The sequence below is a fragment of the Bacillus rossius genome, chromosome 12 (assembly GCF_032445375.1).
Source record: "Bacillus rossius redtenbacheri isolate Brsri chromosome 12, Brsri_v3, whole genome shotgun sequence".
In the NCBI taxonomy this organism is placed as follows: domain Eukaryota; kingdom Metazoa; phylum Arthropoda; class Insecta; order Phasmatodea; family Bacillidae; genus Bacillus; species Bacillus rossius.
This window is the reverse complement of record NC_086339.1, coordinates 35,304,857-35,324,985: the sequence shown is the minus strand read 5'-3', so window position 1 is coordinate 35,324,985 and position 20,129 is coordinate 35,304,857. Positions and strand designations below refer to the sequence as shown.

Sequence of the window (20,129 nt, the reverse complement as noted above, 5' to 3'; positions counted from 1 at the left end):
ATTTTGCATTGTTCATGCCTTCTGCGTCTCCATGGCAACGGCAGTGGCGTACCCACAAGGAGGGGCATGTATAATGAGCGGCGCAAGAGTGATCTGCCTGTAGACTGCCGTAGTGAAGTACAGGTACATCAGTTGTACTTTGCGTGCACGAGTCGGGAAACCATCGGTGCTAGTTATTTTCTCTCCGGTACATTATACAGCATTGTAATAAATTTTCACTGAATTTTTTTATTTACTATTACTGTAAATGGGAGGTTTGGCTTAATTTTTTACCATTAGTATAGCCGTGCAAAGCCGGGTCGGGCAGCTAGTAATGTGATTCTTTATTTTTATTTTAACTCAAATGTTAAATTGAGAATTTTAAGTTCACTTGGTTTATAATAAAATTTAATGTAATAATTAAATATATAATTTTTTTAAAGTCTTAGTTTCTATGTTTCCTACTTAATTTGATGGAGAAATAAAATTATATAAAATACAACACCATATTTTCAAACTTTGTTATTAAAATATTTTTGGGACCAAACAAGCAAAGCTGTTTAGTTTAAATTTGATGACCTACCTCCTTCCATCATTTGAGTTTACTGACAGCTGATGATTTGCTGGAGAATCAACTAGCTGACTAGGAGTGCCAGTGCATTAGTTCACAAGTAGAGTGAGACTTGGGGCATAATGTGACGCCGTCCCCACTACCTCTATTGAATTTCACGAGATTTTAATATTGTTCGGGATCTCAGGGTAGGTTCGGCCTTGTGGATAGAGGTAGCGGTTCAACGCAGTAGGGCCCCCCGAACTGTACTGGTCACTCGGGACGCCTGAAAGAGAACACGAAAATACTGATTGATGTCTGATGAATTTTTTACGGCACAGCCCTATACATAGTGCTGCCCGTTCTGGCCATAACGGTTGTCCCGAACTGAATAGTCACACGCGCGATCACTTCCTCAGTGGCGGCTCACGATTTTATTCCCCGGTAAGGTCATACAGTTGAACACGATGCGGTGATTATAAAACAAACCCTAACATGACATATTAAAACCTGACAAATAAAACACTTCACAATTACACATCACATATTACACTGGGTTAATGACACGTAGTCCCGTAACTCCAGCGACTCTACCTGACTCTTAGACTTGTTCCAGACACTGACTCGTTATTAAGTTTGCGTGCTCGTGTCGCCTACTGGCTGCCCCGTGCGGGCTGAAACTAGTAGCCGGTTGGCTAAGTTATCGCGTGAAGCGCCGACGTAACATCTCGTAGATCACCCACAGTACTTACGTATTACGACGAACGCTCGTCTTGGAGCACTGAATAATTTAAGTTAAATACCTCATGGTAGGTCGAGGCCGACCACGGAACTGAAAGAAAAGGTTAACGAAAGATTACGACTATTGAAAACTACATATCAGTGAAAATGAAAGTTGCTGGTCCTGTGTTGCGCGGAGGCTGCCGGCCACTATGAGCTCCGGAAGGATACTGCTGCTCTCATCGCGCGCGACCCCCCTTCCCTGCCAGCCCTCCCGCGGAAACGTGTGATTACGCGGGAAACTGAACCGGCCAGGTTCGGGACAAATCGCACGGAGAAACATAATTTTGAAAGAAATTAAATATTAAATAATGAAAACAATGTCTAATAATCCCCTGTGGACAAAATACATAAATTATATTTGTTGTAGTTCGGCGGAAGGATATGCCACACCCGGCCGGATCCTTCCGCCGACGTAGCACTTGTTACCTGGCGTTCGCCCCGTTGCACTGTCTACACTTCGGTGCGCGCACGAGCGCGTTCGGTGCACACGCCTTTGTGAGACGTTGATGAGGCATAGCAGTCTATGCGACATAGAGGAGCATTGGCGGTCGGCGTCAAATGTTGCCATGTGGTTGGTAGGCAGCACATTTTGTGGCCCCTACAGAGATTCCAAGGCATTTTAAGCCACTGGAGATATTTTATGCTACAGATTAAAAGCTAACTTAATAATATCGGTCGTCTGTTCGTACATGGCCATCATACACGCAATGTCTGATATACGACCTGGCTTAGTCCTTGCGTTTAGGCTCATCACAACACATATTTACATAATAAATTAGAGAGAAAACTGTATTATTTAATAGTCTGTACCTGTAGAAAGGTACTTATGTACCAGTTCTATCGGTACCAGTCGCCAAAGTGGGCGGGAAAAAAATAATGTTTGTGAAATATTGCATGAAAACAACACATTGGAAGCCTTCAGAGGCCCTGGTGCAACCTGTACGATGGTTCGCACGCTATATTTAATTTTTATTGTTAGTACACACATGTATGAAGGTCACCATGTAACTGCTCTAAACGTTGTGTTTGCACCATTTATTGTAAAAATATAAAAACTCGGTTGGAAATTACTGTAGTTGCATGGAATGACTTAGGCTGTTGTTGTCCCAATCGACCATATAGAGCTAACTTCAGCATAGTATAATTTTTGCTTAAAAATTTTACTATTATCTGGAATGACATATCTGTTATGTGTAAGAGTTTTTTGTATCCACTACATGCTAACATATCAATGCAGGCAATTTTAATTTTTGCATACTTTGTAAACATCAATAATGATTGGTTAGGCCTATAAAATTACAATCTTAACTAATGGTAAGGAGACTATTGTTTATAAAGTAGGTACTCAAGCCATAAAACCGTATATCTAAAAGCTTTATCTTTAATATAAATTTATTGTGTTTATTTGCAGTCTATACACAAAACTATTTCTCGAGTAATAACATGTGATGTTGTTTACCTATGTTAAAATTAATTTTATTTTTGCGATTACACGAATGTACCCACATTTGAGATAGATCCTCATTTTTGCGGAAACTATAATACTTTATTTCATACCCTTTCGATCTTCTATTGTGATTTGGGGAATCATATACCGCACAATTTGGCATTTTTACTATTCAAATGTTAAAATTTCCGTTAGATAGGTACTACGCTAATCCAGCGCCAATATCGTCTGCATAGCTCCAACGTGACGTATATGCGCAGAACGAGAAAAAAATGTCCGCGGATGCCTGTATAATACTCAGGCCATTGTTTATTTATCAGGTCATTGTTTCTTGTTGATGCAAGGAAATGATTTGGAAGTCATGTGACAGGAGTGAGGATTATTGTGTGTATGAATTTATGCTTGTTGTTTTGTCAGAATAATGGATGTAAGTCTTACGAAAAGTGTAGTAATGTATACAAACATGTTGAGATAATAAATAAGTAACTATTTCAATTCTCAATTTCAGATGCATATGAGCTTTTGGTTTGGCTCTTCGCTGGAACCATTTCTTTTTAACGGCTATGATATTTCGTCTTCAATAGGTAATGTTACAGGTTAAGTTGTAATTTCGTGTGTGTTTTTTTACTTCCCCCCTTCCCCCCTCCAACTCTTCGTACAGACTATAATGACACTGAATGTTTCTATATTTTACAGGTTTGATATTTACATGCCTGGGCTTGATGTCGTTGGGCATTTTGTTTGAAGGCCTAAAACTGAAAGTTCAGAAACTAGCAGTGGAGCAGCGATCTGAACTACAACTCAACCTTCATGGCAGTGTGTGCCCCAATGAATGTGATTCATTACTTAATGACGAAAGAAGATTACGACTATTGAAAACTACATATCAGTGAAAATGAAAGTTGCTGGTCCCGTGTTGCACAGAGGCTGCCGGCCTCTATGAGCTCCGGAAGGATACTGCTGCTCTCATCGCGCGCGAACCCCCTCCCCCGCCAGCCCTCCCGCGGAAACGTTTGATTACGCGGGAAACTGAACCGGCCAGGTTCGGGACAAATCGCACGGAGAAACATAATTTTGAAAGAAATTAAATATTAAATAATGAAAACAATGTCTAATAATCCCCTGTGGACAAAATACATACATTATATTTGTTGTAGTTCGGCGAAGGGATATGCCACACCCGGCCGGATCCTTCCGCCGACGTAGCACTTGTTGCCCGGCGTTCGCCTCGTTGCACGATCTACACTTTGGTGCGCGCACGAGCGCGTTCGGTGCACACGCCTTTGCGAGACGTTGATGAGGCATAGCGGTCTATGCGACATAGAGGAGCATTGGCGGTCGGCATCAAAGTGTATTTAAAGTTCATTTAAAGAATTTTTAATAATTTTAAAACCATAATAAACATCCTATTATGATCGTTTACATTTATATCCGGTATATTACATATTTTTTAATTGGTCGTTTTTTACATTTGACGTATCTCCTGTGGCGGTAAGGCCTGGTCCCCACTCTGTCAGCACCGAATCCTGCTGGCAGAACGCCCCCCTCGCGCTGCCCGCACAGAGGAAGCCCGCGATACCGACTGATAGACTTTTTATATTAATCTATGTAATATATAGCAACGGCAGAGATAATCGAGGCGACGGGGTAGCCCTTGCAGTCTACAATATGCCGTCAGTCAACATCTGTGATAGGCCCGGGGGGTACCTGAAGGGCGCTACGGGCGTCGCGATGCTGTTGTTGTCCGGAGGGCGCCAGGCTAGCGGACTGCTAGGCCGTTGATGTCGGGTCGTAGGTACTCTGCCCCCACGTGCCCCGCCAGGTACACGGCTTGAAAGCTAACCTTTTCTCTTGTCTGTGAAGGTCGCTCGGCCGTGTGGAGGATGGAAGACTACGGAAATGATACACAAGTTTGTGAGAATTACGTTTAATTTAAGAGCTTCACCGGGGGTCTGCGGGGGTACACAGTACGCTCTACACGTTCGCTCCGCGGTTCAGTCCCACTACAAAACTCCCACCATCACTTGGCAGAGTCCAGCGATTACACAATTACAGTCACAAGATGATACAAAAAACACAACACTACGCGACACTAAAATGGTTAACGCGGCAGTCTCGCGGGACGTAGGTCGATGATCGCTGGAGACGGCCAGCGCCGAAAGTTAATGTGTGCAGGGGGGGGGGGGGGGGGGGCTCGATGAGCGGGCTTCTAAGTTCGAAAGAAACACTTACGTGAGTGCAGCCGGCAGGCATATGCACGGCGTCTTAAATAAAAAGCTCTCGCTGGAGTCGGCCAGTACTGTAAGTTCTGTGATCCGGTACACAGCGCGGTATCACAATGAAGACGGTCGGGATAGGCCCAGTTCCGAAAAAAAGCGCCGAGTCAATGTGGGCAGCAGTAAATTAATAAAAGGATTTGTTATGAAAATATAGTGCAGAATAAAAATGATCAATGAAACTAACTTGAATGCTGCCCACGGACACACGTCTGTTCCCGGCGCGGAGTGGTTGGAGACTGCCGAAAGATGGCCGCTTCGCAAGGGAAGCAACTTTCATCTCCTTTGTGAGTCGGCGCCAAAAACTTATAATAACTTGAAGCGAGGTTGGAGCAAGCCTACTGTACTCCCAACCTCACTCCAATAAAAACTCTCAGAATAATAATAATCGAGAAAGAAATTCCTGTTAATTATAAAAAAAAGAATTAAGAAACGTACTCTGAGATTACCAATGGCGAAAGAGAGGTGTCTCGATGTGTAATGATATAAGAACTTAAGAAAAAAATAGAATTTTTTACTATACATAACTGTGGGTAAACATCATAACAATTCACAATAAATGCGCGTATAGTCTGAATAGATAGGTACATGTTTATAAGCTCGCTCAAACACAACTAATAGTTCAATGAAAGTTCAATCACATATTACTACAGTTATTAAATAGTACTTTACGTGTTAGCACCTTAAGTTAACATTTCCGTCAAGCTTTGTGTCAACAGCATTTAATAGCTAAATAGAATTAATAAAATGGCAACGGACGTAAGTGAGTCGTACAGTAATGCATACACATAATTTGTTAGTCGCATTGGTCTCACTAGTTTGAACATTTACTAAGTCCAACTCCTGGGTAGCTACCGAGGTAATTGCGCCCGAACGAACCCAAGTACAACGTATGTAAGTCTTTCAACATGTAGTTAACTATGGCGCGCCACGACGCATAACTGAAAATTAGGTAACAAACACCAGGCAGCAATCAAGAGAAGCTCTGAATAAGCTAAAAAAAAACATGTAACACAGAAAATCAACATCAGTTTAACAAACATCTATTATGGTCGTCGAGCCGCGCGCATTGAACATCAGAGAACCTAAGTTAAGCTTAACTATAAAAAAGACAACTGAGAGACACTCGAAGAGGGTAATAGAAATAGACTAACGTTAAGGACGCCTAACCAGAATAATTCGGGCATAGCTTCGCCTAGTGTCTTCAGAATTATCCTAAGGCTGCCTGGTGGACCGTCGTCACTCCTAGTGAGTTCAGACAGTGATCAACACTCGCAAACCCGGGGTTTATATAACCCGAAAAAGGTGCGCCGATAGAGGCGCTGAAGTCGCGGCGGACAAGAGGGGAGGGACGAGATGAGGGTTATGAGGGTGGAGTGGAGGGGAGCTGAACAAAAAATGGAGGGGAGGAAGAGGGGAAAGGAGCGCTGCGGGCGGCGAGATGGTGAAGCTTGTTGCGACACCGTTGCAAACTTAATTTGTTATATGATGAGTAAAAAACATACTCCAGATACTTGATTAAAACTTTGCACCTGGTAAATAGTTGCCTAAGGCTTAACAGTTGTTTTAATTGATTTACTAATTTAAAAAGCGGCACCAAGTTGGCGACTGTAAATTTAACTATAAATTGTCTCAACGTGCACTGTTTGGGTTTGAATTCCCTTAGTTTGGCTAGACCACTATCACAGGCCAATTAATCAAGGCCAGTAGCCGCTGAGGCTAGTAACTAGGTTTGCTTTCTGTTCCGTACGTGCCGCGCACGCACGGAACCTTTACGACGCACTTGCTCACTGCTTGTGATTAATTAACTTTGTCTTAGTGCCTCGTTTGGGAATTGTTTTCCGTAGTCGAGCCCCCGGGGTTTCGTGTCCTGATGTTTAATTCAGTTAATTGAGGTCACGCCCGGGGCGCTCGCTTGACTCATTCCGGCTGGGCAAGGAGCGCGCTCCGAAAACGGGATACGGTACTGGCGGTGCGGAGCACGGGCTTAGCGGCCATGGTCGGTACGACGTCAAATACTATTAAGCACTCTGCATGACAGCTCTCCGATTTTACAAATTTAAAAGTTGATGGAATTAATTAATCCGTAAACCAGATCATAATTAAACTTATTTCAATGTTTGCCATCCGAGGTAGGTATCTCGGTGTAGCGAATCTGGATGCTCCTAATGGGGTAACCTCGAGATATACTGAAGATGACATTAATGAAAAACACCTAGAGGAAACTGTAGATACACCACAGGAAACTGTAGGTTATTTAAACCAATCAGCTCAACTGAAACTACCACATTCATGCCCCCTTAAAGCCCACACACAAAAGAGGCAAAATCAATAATATTACCGATATTTTAGATATCGCCATAAACATGCGTGTAAACACAGGATTTAAACTCCAGATTATACATGACATTTCATCCGATCATTTCCCTGTCCATCTCATTTTTGATGATGCGAACTCGGAACTAAATCCATCACATAAAATTAAAAATTATAAAAGTGGAGATTGGCGAAGTTTTAAAATTTATTTAACTGACGTCGTACCGACCGGAGGTCATTAAGCCAGGCCTCGACCCGCCAGTATTAGCTCCCGCTAGTGGAACGCACCCCTCGCAAACTCAACCTGGGTCAAATGCGGAGTAGATCCGAAAGTACTCCCAGTGTATAAATTTTGTCACGGAACTGCACCTGATGCAACAACCGATAATAATTCACGGAGTAAGCTCATCAAGCCATCCCCTTAAATTAACACGTGATAAGAAATGTGCGTCGTAGAGCACGAGTGTTAGCCCCCTCCGGGCACAGTGTTTAATGAACGCCCTTAATTCTCATCGCGGCCTAGAGCCTTAATTTAAGTAAGAAACAAGGTGCTGAAGCAATATCCAGAACAAACCCACAAATATAAACACAACCAGTGGTTTTTACCAACTAGCCAGTGGTCTTTAAGTTGACTCATCTTTTTAAATAATATTTGTTCAATTTCTTAAACTAAAGCTTAAATCAGTATTTCATAATACTTCTAATGTCAGCATTAATATTCAAACTAGGGTCATGTACAATTAACAAGTAAGTTTTCAATTAAAAACTGAATAACGGTAATTTATTTTCTTCACTCGTGGTTTGGCATGCATCGGAACTGGCCCCCCCCCCCCCTTCCCAAAGCGCGACAGCCCCCTCCGGAATCCAAATCAGCTCGCAGCCCGGGGTGGATGTGTTCATGTGTTCGTTCCGTGGGAACCTTCAATTTACTAAATCACTGATTCTTTACTCTGGTAAATATAGTCATGAACCAAATCCTTTGTAACGTCAATTCCCCACACGACCACGGGTAGGTTTTCACGGTGCAGGGCTTTACCCGGCCTTCGTAATTCCTGCCTTAAGGCCACAGGTCACAGGGCCGCCTTAAGGTCAGTCACTTTACGGACCTGGCCGACTCCAGGACAACCAACGAACTCCCCCCTCTAACGGACTGCCTTAGGGAGAGACAATCATAATTAATCAAGAGTAGTGTCGTGTAATATCGTGTATCATTTATGGCCAAATTATCAACCAAGATTATTGTAGTGCAATATTGTGTACCCAAATAAGACGTATACACTAGGACTACACAAAGCTTTTATGATAAATGCTTAAATAGTTTAACCCATATGTTTACTTTCTCGGAAACTACAATCCGGACGTCCAACAGAAGTACAAACTCTTGAAATAACTTCTGGCACATCGTCCGCCCTACAGGGCCGCTGAGAGAATTTGTGGGCCCCTGGGCAGCTGGGGTAGTAGGCCCCCTTCCTTTTTTTTTTTTTTTTCATACCACTACTACGTAGGCCTATACCATAAATATATATGGTATCGTAAAATTGCATACTTCATTTGAACATACATAACGATTTCTTAGTTACGCAAAAAAAGAAAAGAGAGCATTTGCATGTATTATCTCAGTGCACTTTTACATTGTTAATCCCATCAAAATACAAATAGGTAATAATTAATTTTGAAGTATATGTTGCTAAAAAAAACAAAAAGTCTTAAATGGTAATCAGAAATTGCATTATTATATGAGTGTTTAAAATACATAAGTATAATAATTTATTCTGAAAGTAAATATTATTAAAATAATGTAAAGTAATAATCAATTTTATTGCTTCGAAAACATCAAACACACTGAACCACGTTCATTACATTGAAAAATTTGAAATACATATTAATTATTTATAAAGTTCCAGGGACGTAGGAACGTTTTCATTAGTGGGGGGCCGAACAGTTGTATCACACTTACCTCAGTCATAGAGCGGGGGGTCCGGGGGCCCTCCCCCGAAAAAAATTTGGAATTTTAGATGCAAAATTGTGCTATTTAATGAGTTTCCGAACCAAAATATTAAATATACCATTCCAAGAATTTGATGACGTAGTATGTATTAAATACTACTCTGACAGTAGATGTAGTACAATTTAATTAAAATTCCATCTAGTAATTTGCAATCATTTTACAGTATATTGACAATCATAAATTTGATTTTATAATCAATGTGATCACCAATGCAACATTGGTAACTACAGGTTAAGAAAAATACTACTACGACCAAACATTTATTCCGGGAAAAGGAGGGGGGCGAAATGCTACTCTCGTCCCCCCATGCATAACAGCACGAGGGCGACTAGCCCCTGCTGTCCCCCCTGTTCCGACGTCCATGTAACGTTCCCATTTCTGCTACTACGCAAGTATTTTGGTGTGAACTGAATGTTACAAGTACCTACTGCTCGGTTAGGTTATTGGTTATCGACTGTAGTTTTAGGAACACACAAAACCATTATATATATATATATATATATATATATATATATATATATATTGTACAAGATGTTTCAATAGCAGGGGAAAAATGTTTTTCCAGCCATTTATTTTCCACTTCCCAGCCGGGCGCCCGGACCCCTAAGGCTACCGGGCCCCTGGGCATTTGCCCCTTTTGCCCCCCCCCCCCCCCTCTCGGCGGCCCTGCCGCCCTAGTGTCGCATGATTGGCTAAGCAGTTTCGGCAGGTAAATCACAGCAAGCTCCGAGAACGACCCCTCCCAAATAAAACTAGTTGGGATCCCCGAGCTAGCTCAGTCGCCCGAGACCCTGGGCATGTTTTCATGCATGGAGCCCACATCCGAGGCCTGATCCCAACCAAGCTGTCCGCGACAATACAGAGAATTAATCTCATAAGACTTTCTTTTCTCTCAAGCATAAGACCTAAAATTTGAATAAAACATACATTTTACACATAAAAAGAACGAAATTTTACGAAAATCAACAACAATGCAAATTCAAATTATAAGCTAACTTAATAGGTAAAATTACAGTTAATAACTAAAATTAGACTATTTTTGTAATCATAGATTTACGTGTCATACCATACTGTGCTCATTGATGCATTCGGTGCAAATAAACACAGCTGAAGTTGCTTAACCAAGTGGATTGCTGCTTACAAGGCAGTGCAGCAGTGCGACACTTTACATTAATTAAATTTCGCTTAACTAGTTTCAAGCGAGTAACATTGCCATAGGTTTAAAGTGTCATCCAACCAAGTACTCGTCCATGCTGTGACGTCGTACCGCTGAAGGCCACAAAGCCTGGCCTCCAACCGCCAGTGTTGGCCCCCGCTGGTGGAATGCACCCCTCGCCAAGCCAACACGAGTCAAAGGAAGAACCCTCCCGCAAGTAGCCCTAGCGCCCTGTAACTTAATCAAACATACTCACCTAGCAAGGACGTTAGAAAATTAAGCCCCATTAAACTCATCAGGTATAATTACCCAAAGTTAAGTGCTGGGAATGGTGCATCTCAGTGTGTGTGTGATGGCCCCCTAAGGACATCCCAATTCGCTAACGCAAATTCTTTCCCGTGCGACCTGAGGCCTTAACTAAAGCAGAAAACCGCGTGAGTGCACCATAGTCGTAATTAATTATAAAATGTGCAGTGAGGGGAGTGTTTGAATAATAAACGAACAGTCGCGAACTTGAGCGCCAGTTTTGAATATTTTATCGTCTAATTGTGTGGCCACAAATTCAGTAGACACAGAACCAGTTGAGAGTAGCCTTAAATCTAATTAAAACAAGAGTGACATGTAATTAGCACGTAAGTTTTCCAGTTTATATTGTATAACGGTAAATTCGAGATTTTGGCGCGAGGGAACAATGACTCCCTCCCCGGCACCATGATCCCTGGCAGTTCTTCGCTGCTCGCGGCCTATGGCGGACGTGTTTGTCCCGTGGAGTGTCCTCACCTTTGTCTCACTGATCGTCATACTGGTAATTATTTAATTCTTCAAAACCCTTTTCAGTCACCCTCCGCAAGCCCCTAGACCAAGTATGGTGCAGGGCTTAACCCGGCCGCTTATCATTTAACTCACGTGACACGTCATGTCGCCACGCGAGTAACAGCATAACGGACCTGGCCAACTCCAGACCACAGAACTTTTGCTAAGACAACCGTGCAAACGCCTGCCAGTCACAAACTTTCGTAATCAGCAAACACATGAAGTGTCAACTTAATTATAATTTACAGGGCTGGCCGACTGCAGCCGAGACACAACGTATAACTGCCGCTAGGGAACGTGGACAATTAGCGTAAGCCTTGTGTTTTATTTAAATTAACGTGTCAGTGTAAAGTGTTAGTGCAACGTGTCGAATATAATTGTGTACTTTGTAAACAGTGTTTGCGGCATCGCAAAATTAAGTGAATCACCCAGAGCGTAATAAAATCCACCAATCTGACCTTGCCATCAATTATTTCACTCAAACCAGTAATCACCTCAACCGACCCTCCGCATATGGTGTGTTGCAAGCCAACTCACAGCCTACGGACCTAGTTAACATGCTGGGGCTAACGAACCACACCCTGCTCTACCACCCTGCTAGACGGCTAGACACACGGGCTAGCCTGGCGCCCACCTGGTAAATTCGGCATAGAAACAACTCACTACACACTAGGTCCTCCCCGGGTTGCGACCACAAAAACCTGGGTGATGGCAGCTTTGAGTGAAAATATACGATGTTGAAGCTAACCTATCAACAAGTGTCATGCTCAAACTGGCAGTGTTTGACACACACAGTAGTTTTAGTTAGGTCAATATGTACCTAATATGTGCCAAACAATATTTTCCCCTGCTTAATTTATGTGTAGGCTGGCTGGCAGGAAATGACAGAATGTTGCCATGAAGATACCAGTGCCCTTCCAAACCCAATTCGAACATAATTATGTCCAAGCACCCAAACCCCGCATTGTAGACTCTTTCTACTCTGTCCAAATCTTCTTCCTGAAATATCATTTAATTTCCCGTAGCCAACCCTCTTGCATACATAATGCATGAATTTTGCATCCCGCATGAGAGTATCCAAGGTTTTTGTTATGTATATGCAGGTTTTACCTGGGTCCAACTTATCTAGTTTTAGTTTAGAATAGTCAGTGAGTGAAGTTAGTAGTGACGCCAATCGCAGCCATGGCTGGTCAATCCCCTATATGATACATGCTAATAGTCCTTCATGGTTGATATCCTGCATGATTAAGTAGTATAGGCTTCGTTTTGAGACACATTTAAGCCCCTTCCAAGTACATTTAGTTTTTAGTTAGGTTAGGAAAATAAAAACTTTTCCTAACTCCTTTTCCATAGAGGTTTTAATGTTGGGAAATAAGTCTCATCAAATTTAAAGGGATTGTTTGATTCTTAACTCTACAATACTACTCAACTGCTGTATTTTTAAGGTGTTAAAAGCGAAACGTTGATGACGTGATCGTTATATACACACTACAATTGGCAAATAGTATGATTTTTCGGAGTACTACACATAAATTAAAATTATGACTTAATCTACAAAAAAACTATTTGAGCTGACAACAGTGTACGATGATGTCATCGCTGTGTGACGTAGCGATCTAATTGTGGTTCGTTGATACTTGATGGTTTTTAATAGTTTGTGTGGTCGGTGTGCTCCAGTTTGGAATTAAAACAGTTTTTAAGTTTTGTGTTGCTTCAATCCTGTTCGGGAGGTAAGTGTACATATTCTAAGATGTCTTTTACCTTTAAATTCAATTCTTGAAATCGTAGGAAAATTGCATTTGACATTTGAATTATTTTGACGTTGTGATGGCCACACCCATCATTCCGGTTTTGATAATCCATCGGAACTTATTAAGAGTTACAAATGTCAATGGGAAAAAAAGGAAGGTATTGTTAGGCAACTGCATATTGTTGTATTTAAATTTTCTTCGGGCGATTGAAATTTAAAAAAAAAAGAAGGTAATGTTCGTATGCCGATTCTCAACTCGTACCGTGCTCTTAAGATGTCGTTGGCAGTCGACGTCTGTGGGAGGCCGATATGATCGCGGTAAAGGTGGTGGCTGGTCTGATTTGGCATTGCTATCGACTGCATAATGCGGCATTGCAGTATCGTTGCCATGGCGCGGCGCCCCTCCCCTCGGGGGCGGGCTAATCGATGATACAGTTGGTCACATGACTGGAGCAGTGGCCGACTGCTGCCCAGTACGCCGACGCGTCGAGCCAGTGTTTCCAGGATTGCGGGCTGCGTTTAGTGTTTCACATATTAGTTATCTGGTGAATGTGATTTTGCAAAGTGAATGAGGTACCTAATAATTATTTCTGAATATATTAGGCCTAGCTAACTATAGCTCTGATTTAATTGTTATTCTCAATTGCTTTGATATATTATATGCAGTAGTCACTTAACATCGGTGTGTTACAGTAGGGCCTAAGTCAGTGTTCCAATCAATCGTTTGGGTATGTTGCAGGTGGGGGAATCCGGGTGGTGCATAAATTGTGTTAACAGTTATCAGTAGGCTACAGCAAGTAAATAAGTTAGGTTCTGGAAGTCTCTGATAAACTCACTTTAAGAATTATTGCTGGTATAATACAAAATATGTACTTACATAAGAGGAGAAAAAGAATAACTATATAAACTAAAATTGCAAAATAAGTTCACTGCAGAATGTCATATCAATTACCCAGCATGAAAACCGTGGACTAACTACCAAAATTCTAGTGGCCATTTTACATACTTTAAGATTCATACCAACATCATAGTCCACTCAAAAAAATCATAGTTTGGCAATAAATCCTCCATTAAGAATGTACATTTATTACTTTTATGAAATATTTACCAAGTATTGCACACCTATATGATTATCTATAAATTTCCCGTTAATTATCAGACGTCGCGGTCTTTTTAGAATGGAAAGAAAAAATTCGAGAACATTGTTTTCACACACTACACATGTCTCTAAAATTACCCTGAAGGGATGGTTTTTTAATTCCTACTAGTTTGTGAAAAATAATAGTTTATAGCTTACATACTATACCAGCATTGGACATCGCTGCTTCGTGGATCAAAAAGTAAATAAAAACTAAAAAAATATGTTTTTCAAGTACTAGAGATGTTCCTAAATAGACCTTGAAAACATGGATTCTTGATTCGTACTGGTTAGTGAAAAATAACACTTTAAATCTTAAATTACTATATCTGCTGCCACCACCAGTCATTGTTTACTTGAGATTGTATATCTCTTTGTTTAGCATAACTGTAGCCAACTATGGAGAATTAAAAATACGCTAATTCTTCCGTTTTATATATTGAAGTTCATACTTGGATCCTGAAGGTTTGATGCTAATAACATGTCCTGTTGGCTTGATCCTGTGGTATATGATGCTTGCTGTTTTAATTCAGTACGTCGAAAGATCCTGATGGCATAATCCTGTTGGCTTGATCCTGTGGTACATGATGATTGCTGTTTTAGTTCAGTACGTTGGAAGATCCTCTACAAAAAATATGTATTGTAATATAATAATGTTTATGATCATAAGACTAATTAAGATTTTTTTTTCAACATACAATCATAATCTTATATATTATTTCTCTAGCCTGTTTTTCTGTTGGTCCACGTGATCTTCCGTATTCCTTTATCAAATTCCATGATTTACCCTCATTTTAAAGCTTATCGTGCCGGCTTGTTACCTAGTCGTTGGAAATTAGAATGGCAACAAGAGCTTAAGGAAACACAGAGCAATGTATAACACATATTTAGTACGGCATGTACAGAAATTTATTCACACATTATACAAACACATATAATCCTCATACATTAATATAAATTTTCTTATTATGTTGGCTTTTACACCTTACTGCTACAATTCATGTTCCAGCGATTACCAACAAAACACCTGAAATAAACTTATACAAAATTACGTACCATTCACTACTTTTTTAAACATTTTCTCATAACTACACGAATTATTCCTCAATAAATAATTCTAACTGGACCCTTTTCTTTTAGTTATAATTACAAATTCTTTTTTATACAAAATACTTAAACCTTCAATTACAGATCAAAATTAGACATTGTTTTAACAGTACCAGAGACTTAGGAACGAGATATTTCTAACACAATTTAAATTTCAACACTTCTCCCCAAATAAAATTGGCTAAAATCTTCAGTGTCGTTTAAGTGATAGCGGCGAGTGTTTTTTATTTCCGTTGATCCTTGACCTGATCACCCCAGTCGGACCGGAAACATCGACGGAGCGAATGTCTTTATTCTACCTCTGCCGCCGTGCTGATTCCCTGATACTTGCACATTTTCGCCGGCTCTTAATTCACACTATTTGGTAATAAAACGAACACTATACTAGTGCAGAAAATTGGAGACAAATCACCTAACATGCTGTTGCTTGAAATTATTTTAAAACAGTTTTTCATTAAAAATTTACCTCCTTGTTTATGTTCATTGGTAGTCTTAAACGCCACGACTGGTAGTCCCGCTAATGCCACTGCACTACGCCCTTAATGTTTTAATCAAGTAGTAACACCTTTTATTTTCACCGTATTAATAGAACGAGAAAATATATTTTCTTTTTTTTAAGGTATTGCTGAGCAGAACTCTGTTATGCTCCTAGTCGCAAACCACTTCATGACCCTCGGCGGAATTTTCTATGTTCCCCTTGGTCATTTTACTGCAAAGTCCGACACATACTTTTTACTTCCGAAGTCCCGTGCCAACTTGCAAATTGTTTCTGGGCTACCACTGAATTATTACCAAGTCCGTAACTGACTTGTATAATTTGCGGCCTCTCTTACCGCCTTGTTCGGCATCCATGCGCAGCTTGAAGACCTCAGCGGGCAGCCTTTCGGCGTCGATGATCGCAGGTGCGGGTCGTGGTCACCGCATTATTCACGCAGCCGGTTGAGAGAAGACTCTGTGGAACTCGTGCTAGCAGCCTGCTTATATACTCGCTGCGCTCCATACTAAAACAGCGAGGAATATTCTGGACATCCTGAATCGGAAACGCGGCTCGGAAACTTCCGACCACGTCCACGTGCTCCGATCAAAGGCGATTCGGCACGAGTGGACCCGAGGATCTGCTATCCAACGCGCATCAATTGAAATTCGCGCGCCGAGTCCGTGCAGTGTATGGCGGGTGGTATCCCACTAGCCCGCAGGGGCGAGTTTCCTCATTACGCAGTACCAACCTGCGTAACAGGCTAATGACGAAAAATAGACCCATGGTCTAGAAATGTACCGCTTCTCTTAAATTAGAGATTTAAAATCATCTAAGAAGAGGTCCTTAAACGGATGCATCGATTTTTTGATAGATATTGAATCGGAATTGATAAATTCCGAATTGGATATCCACTTGAATCATCAGCGTTTAAATATTTCTTTTTTAAATTGCACTTCCTTTCATAATAAATAGAACTTATGATAAAGAAATCTTAGAGAATCCTTCAACTTAACCAAAAAACCACTTAACTAAAACTTCTGGCACGTCAGACTTTTCTTATAAGTACTTTTGAAATTACTGTTGATATTTTGGGTCACAAACATAACCTCTTACATTTACTTCTCATAGCATCATTTAGTATTGAAGATACGTAACCAAAAAGTGAACGTTGATCACATCATCACTTCCAACATTGGATTTAAAGAGGTTTTGTAAACGTGTATATTATTGGTATGTTTGAATATAATACTTCTGTAAAAAAAAGTGTAAAGCTATTTGTACTGATGTGTTCAATTTCATGTCTTGTTGTGTACCAACACCCGTGTTTACTTTTTTCTATTCTTCTTCAAAATGACATTTCTCCCAAAATTTTAAAGAATGGAATGCCACACAAATTGATTTGGTGTGCACTTCCAAATTCTGCACGGGTCGACTAGTTCTTTCTTATTTTGCTAGTTCTTTTATGTGCACGATCTTATGACATTCTGAACTAAAATAGCAAGCATCATGTACCACAGGATCATGCCACCAGGATCATGCCACCAGGATCATGTACCACAGGATCATGTACCACAGGATCATGTACCACAGGATCATGTACCACAGGATCATGCCATCAGGATCAAGCCTTCAGTATCCAGGACTAAAACTTGATACATGAAACACCAGCCACATCAAACACAGAATATACGATGGCTGTAAGCAAAGAATTTGTTGGAAAGACTGCTAATTTTAATGTGTTGGCTACTTCAGTGCACAGCACGTTTTCTTCACAGAAAAAGAACTGACTTTAAAGATTCAATAAAAAAAAATTTCTCCCATTACATTTGTTTGTTGCAGCGTAACTCAAAATAGTAAGTACTTTAAATGGAATGTAACAAAACAAACATTTTGGAATACAATTACAATAAAATGACAAACATGAAATGTAAGCATTAAAATTCCCTTACAATTGCAATACAGTTGTTATTTAAATGAATTTCATTATTACAACACCACTTACATTGAATCAAATCTCCGAAAAAATTAAAAACCCACATGGATAAGCAATGAATGTCGGTGATTCGTGAATACATAGGTATTGCAATGTATGATTTAACTGTTATTTTTTCACAAACCAGTACAAATATAAAAAAACGTTCTTTTCAGGGTTAATTCAGGAATGTCTCTAGTGTCTGGAAAACAAATATTCCTATTTATCACAGTTAAAAAATAAATAGCGGCATCAGCGTAAAAGCACAGGTATTGTAATGCGAGATATTAATATTATAATTTTTTCACAAACTAATAGGAATAACGAAACCTTCCCTTTGGAATGAATTTAGGGGCGTATGTAGTGTGTGAAAACATGTTTTCAGGTTTTTTTTCTTTCCGATACCACAGCACTGATCAAAAATGGATGTCTTAAAAAAAATTACTAAATCAATTTTAATATTCTGTACAGCTTACTAAACCAGCAGCAAAGCTTAAAGCTAGACTGTTAGCCGGTGCACTCAGAAAGTTTAATTAGCATCGCTAAGTAAAAATCATAAATTTCCAGTTGCTGTAATAGATAGTTCAATCGGATCACTCACTGATAACGATTGCAACCAAAAAAAAAAAAACTTCCAGGTGATGAATATTCCAATTGTAGTTAATTCCTACAACTGCAGCCTGGGGAATTTCTAGGTCTCGGTTTTTATGGACACTTGAGAATACAATACCTGTTGTAATTGAACATATCCTTTTTCAGCTCAATACATCCATCAACAAATGGCGGACACGTCCGATAAGAATATCAGCAGCAAAGGAACAACTTAAAATCGTGGTAGACGAGTGTTCCCAGCTCGCCATGTTGAATGCTGCAACACGACACACTTTTCCCAAGAAGAATAATAAAATATAGGAAAGCTGTATTCAATTAGTAGCAGCTACTAACACTCAAAGATATTCATGCCACACGAATGAAACATTGCTGCCTGACTCACTCTCACTCAACAGGCGCTACACCCGTGCAAAAACATCACTACACCGAACAGTCATAAAATTGTAATACATCCAATTTTTCTTGAAGCTCGCAGACATCCTCTCTGCCAGGTCAAGTTTCTGAACTTTAAACGACTGTCCTGGTCGTGATAGCACTGCCAACCTCTCTCCACGGAACTACTCGCGCTCCTCCCAAACACAGGTGGAAAACTCGGAAGTCCACCAAACGCAACAGTCGCACTCCCAAGCGCCACGGCGAGACTCCACCTGAGCTAAACACCACCCCGAGAGCCGACTTGCCTTGTGACAGCCACACGCACCAACTCACTCGTGAGTCAGCTGCTTTCGATTCCAGGTGATATAACCTCAGAAACACCACTGACCAACTGAACACATGTGATGGGCGAAGCATCGTCACAAACTAAATAAGTAACAAACAGATTATCTTCTTTGTACTCCAGTAGTGTCAGTGTTACAATTTTAGTTCTACTGTTGGCAAGAATTTTTTTTTTTAAATATTTAAAAAAAACTACTTCAGATGTCATATACACTCCATATAAATGAACTTGGAACAAACACGTTAAAGACACACATGTACTTAAAGTTAGGGACTTGAGTCCGAGGAGTGTTCATACCTCTGAACAAATGACGTGTGTGTTGCAGAAGCAGTTGATCCAGCATGGATCAGATCACTCCGAAGGAGGTGCGCATCCTGGAGACGGCAGATGACATTCAGGAGCGGCGAGAGCAGGTGCTTCATCGCTATGGCAACTTCAAGCTCGAGGCCCGTGCCAAGCGAGAGAAGTTGGAGGACTCGCGGCGATTCCAGGTGTGCGGCCGTGGCTGATCTTGTTGTATAAACTTAAAAAAACCTATAAGCCGGTATCTTTTTATTCAAATTCATGTCTTCAGAACTCGAATCAAAATTGTTTTATAACTTGCAGTACTTCAAGAGAGACGCAGATGAACTTGAGTCGTGGATAAATGAGAAACTTCAGGCAGCTTCAGACGAGAGCTACAAAGATCCTACAAACTTGCAGGTGAGCTATTTTCCACTATACATATCAAATATAAAGCACACTCGCTTATCACAAAATCTCCAAAACTATATTTTGCATGAATGCTTCTTATGGTTTCTAGGTCCTTGCTAAGAAATTAAGTGAAATTCAAATCCTGAAGGGGTGAAATGAGGGATTGGAATTGTATATGAAACTACTAAACACAGGCTTTAGAAACATGAAGTTTAGTCATTTAACATAATAAAAAAAACGCTTTCCAAAAATGTAGAAACGCAAGGTTGTAAAATATTTCTATTTGTTTCTGGTTGAACTAAATTTTTATATGCCCTGCATAGCAGTTATGAA

The 20,129-nt window shown here is 40.5% G+C and overlaps 1 protein-coding gene and 1 long non-coding RNA gene across 2 annotated transcripts in view; both read left to right on the top strand.

Annotated features, from left to right (window-relative positions):
• The first annotated feature begins 2,963 nt into the window (after nt 1-2,963).
• LOC134537198 (uncharacterized) lies at nt 2,964-3,616 on the top strand. Its single transcript, XR_010075970.1, has 3 exons — nt 2,964-3,186; nt 3,268-3,343; nt 3,456-3,616. It is a non-coding gene; the product is annotated as an uncharacterized LOC134537198 (long non-coding RNA).
• Nucleotides 3,617-12,809: 9,193 nt separating this feature from the next.
• LOC134537837 (spectrin alpha chain) overlaps nt 12,810-20,129 on the top strand; it is a 99,423-nt gene continuing 92,103 nt past the window's right edge. The window contains exons 1-3 of the mRNA XM_063378695.1: nt 12,810-13,058; nt 19,429-19,594; nt 19,710-19,805. Coding sequence (XP_063234765.1) covers nt 19,445-19,594; nt 19,710-19,805 — 246 coding nt within the window. The 5' untranslated portion in view covers nt 12,810-13,058; nt 19,429-19,444. The remainder of the gene's footprint in view (nt 13,059-19,428; nt 19,595-19,709; nt 19,806-20,129) is intronic.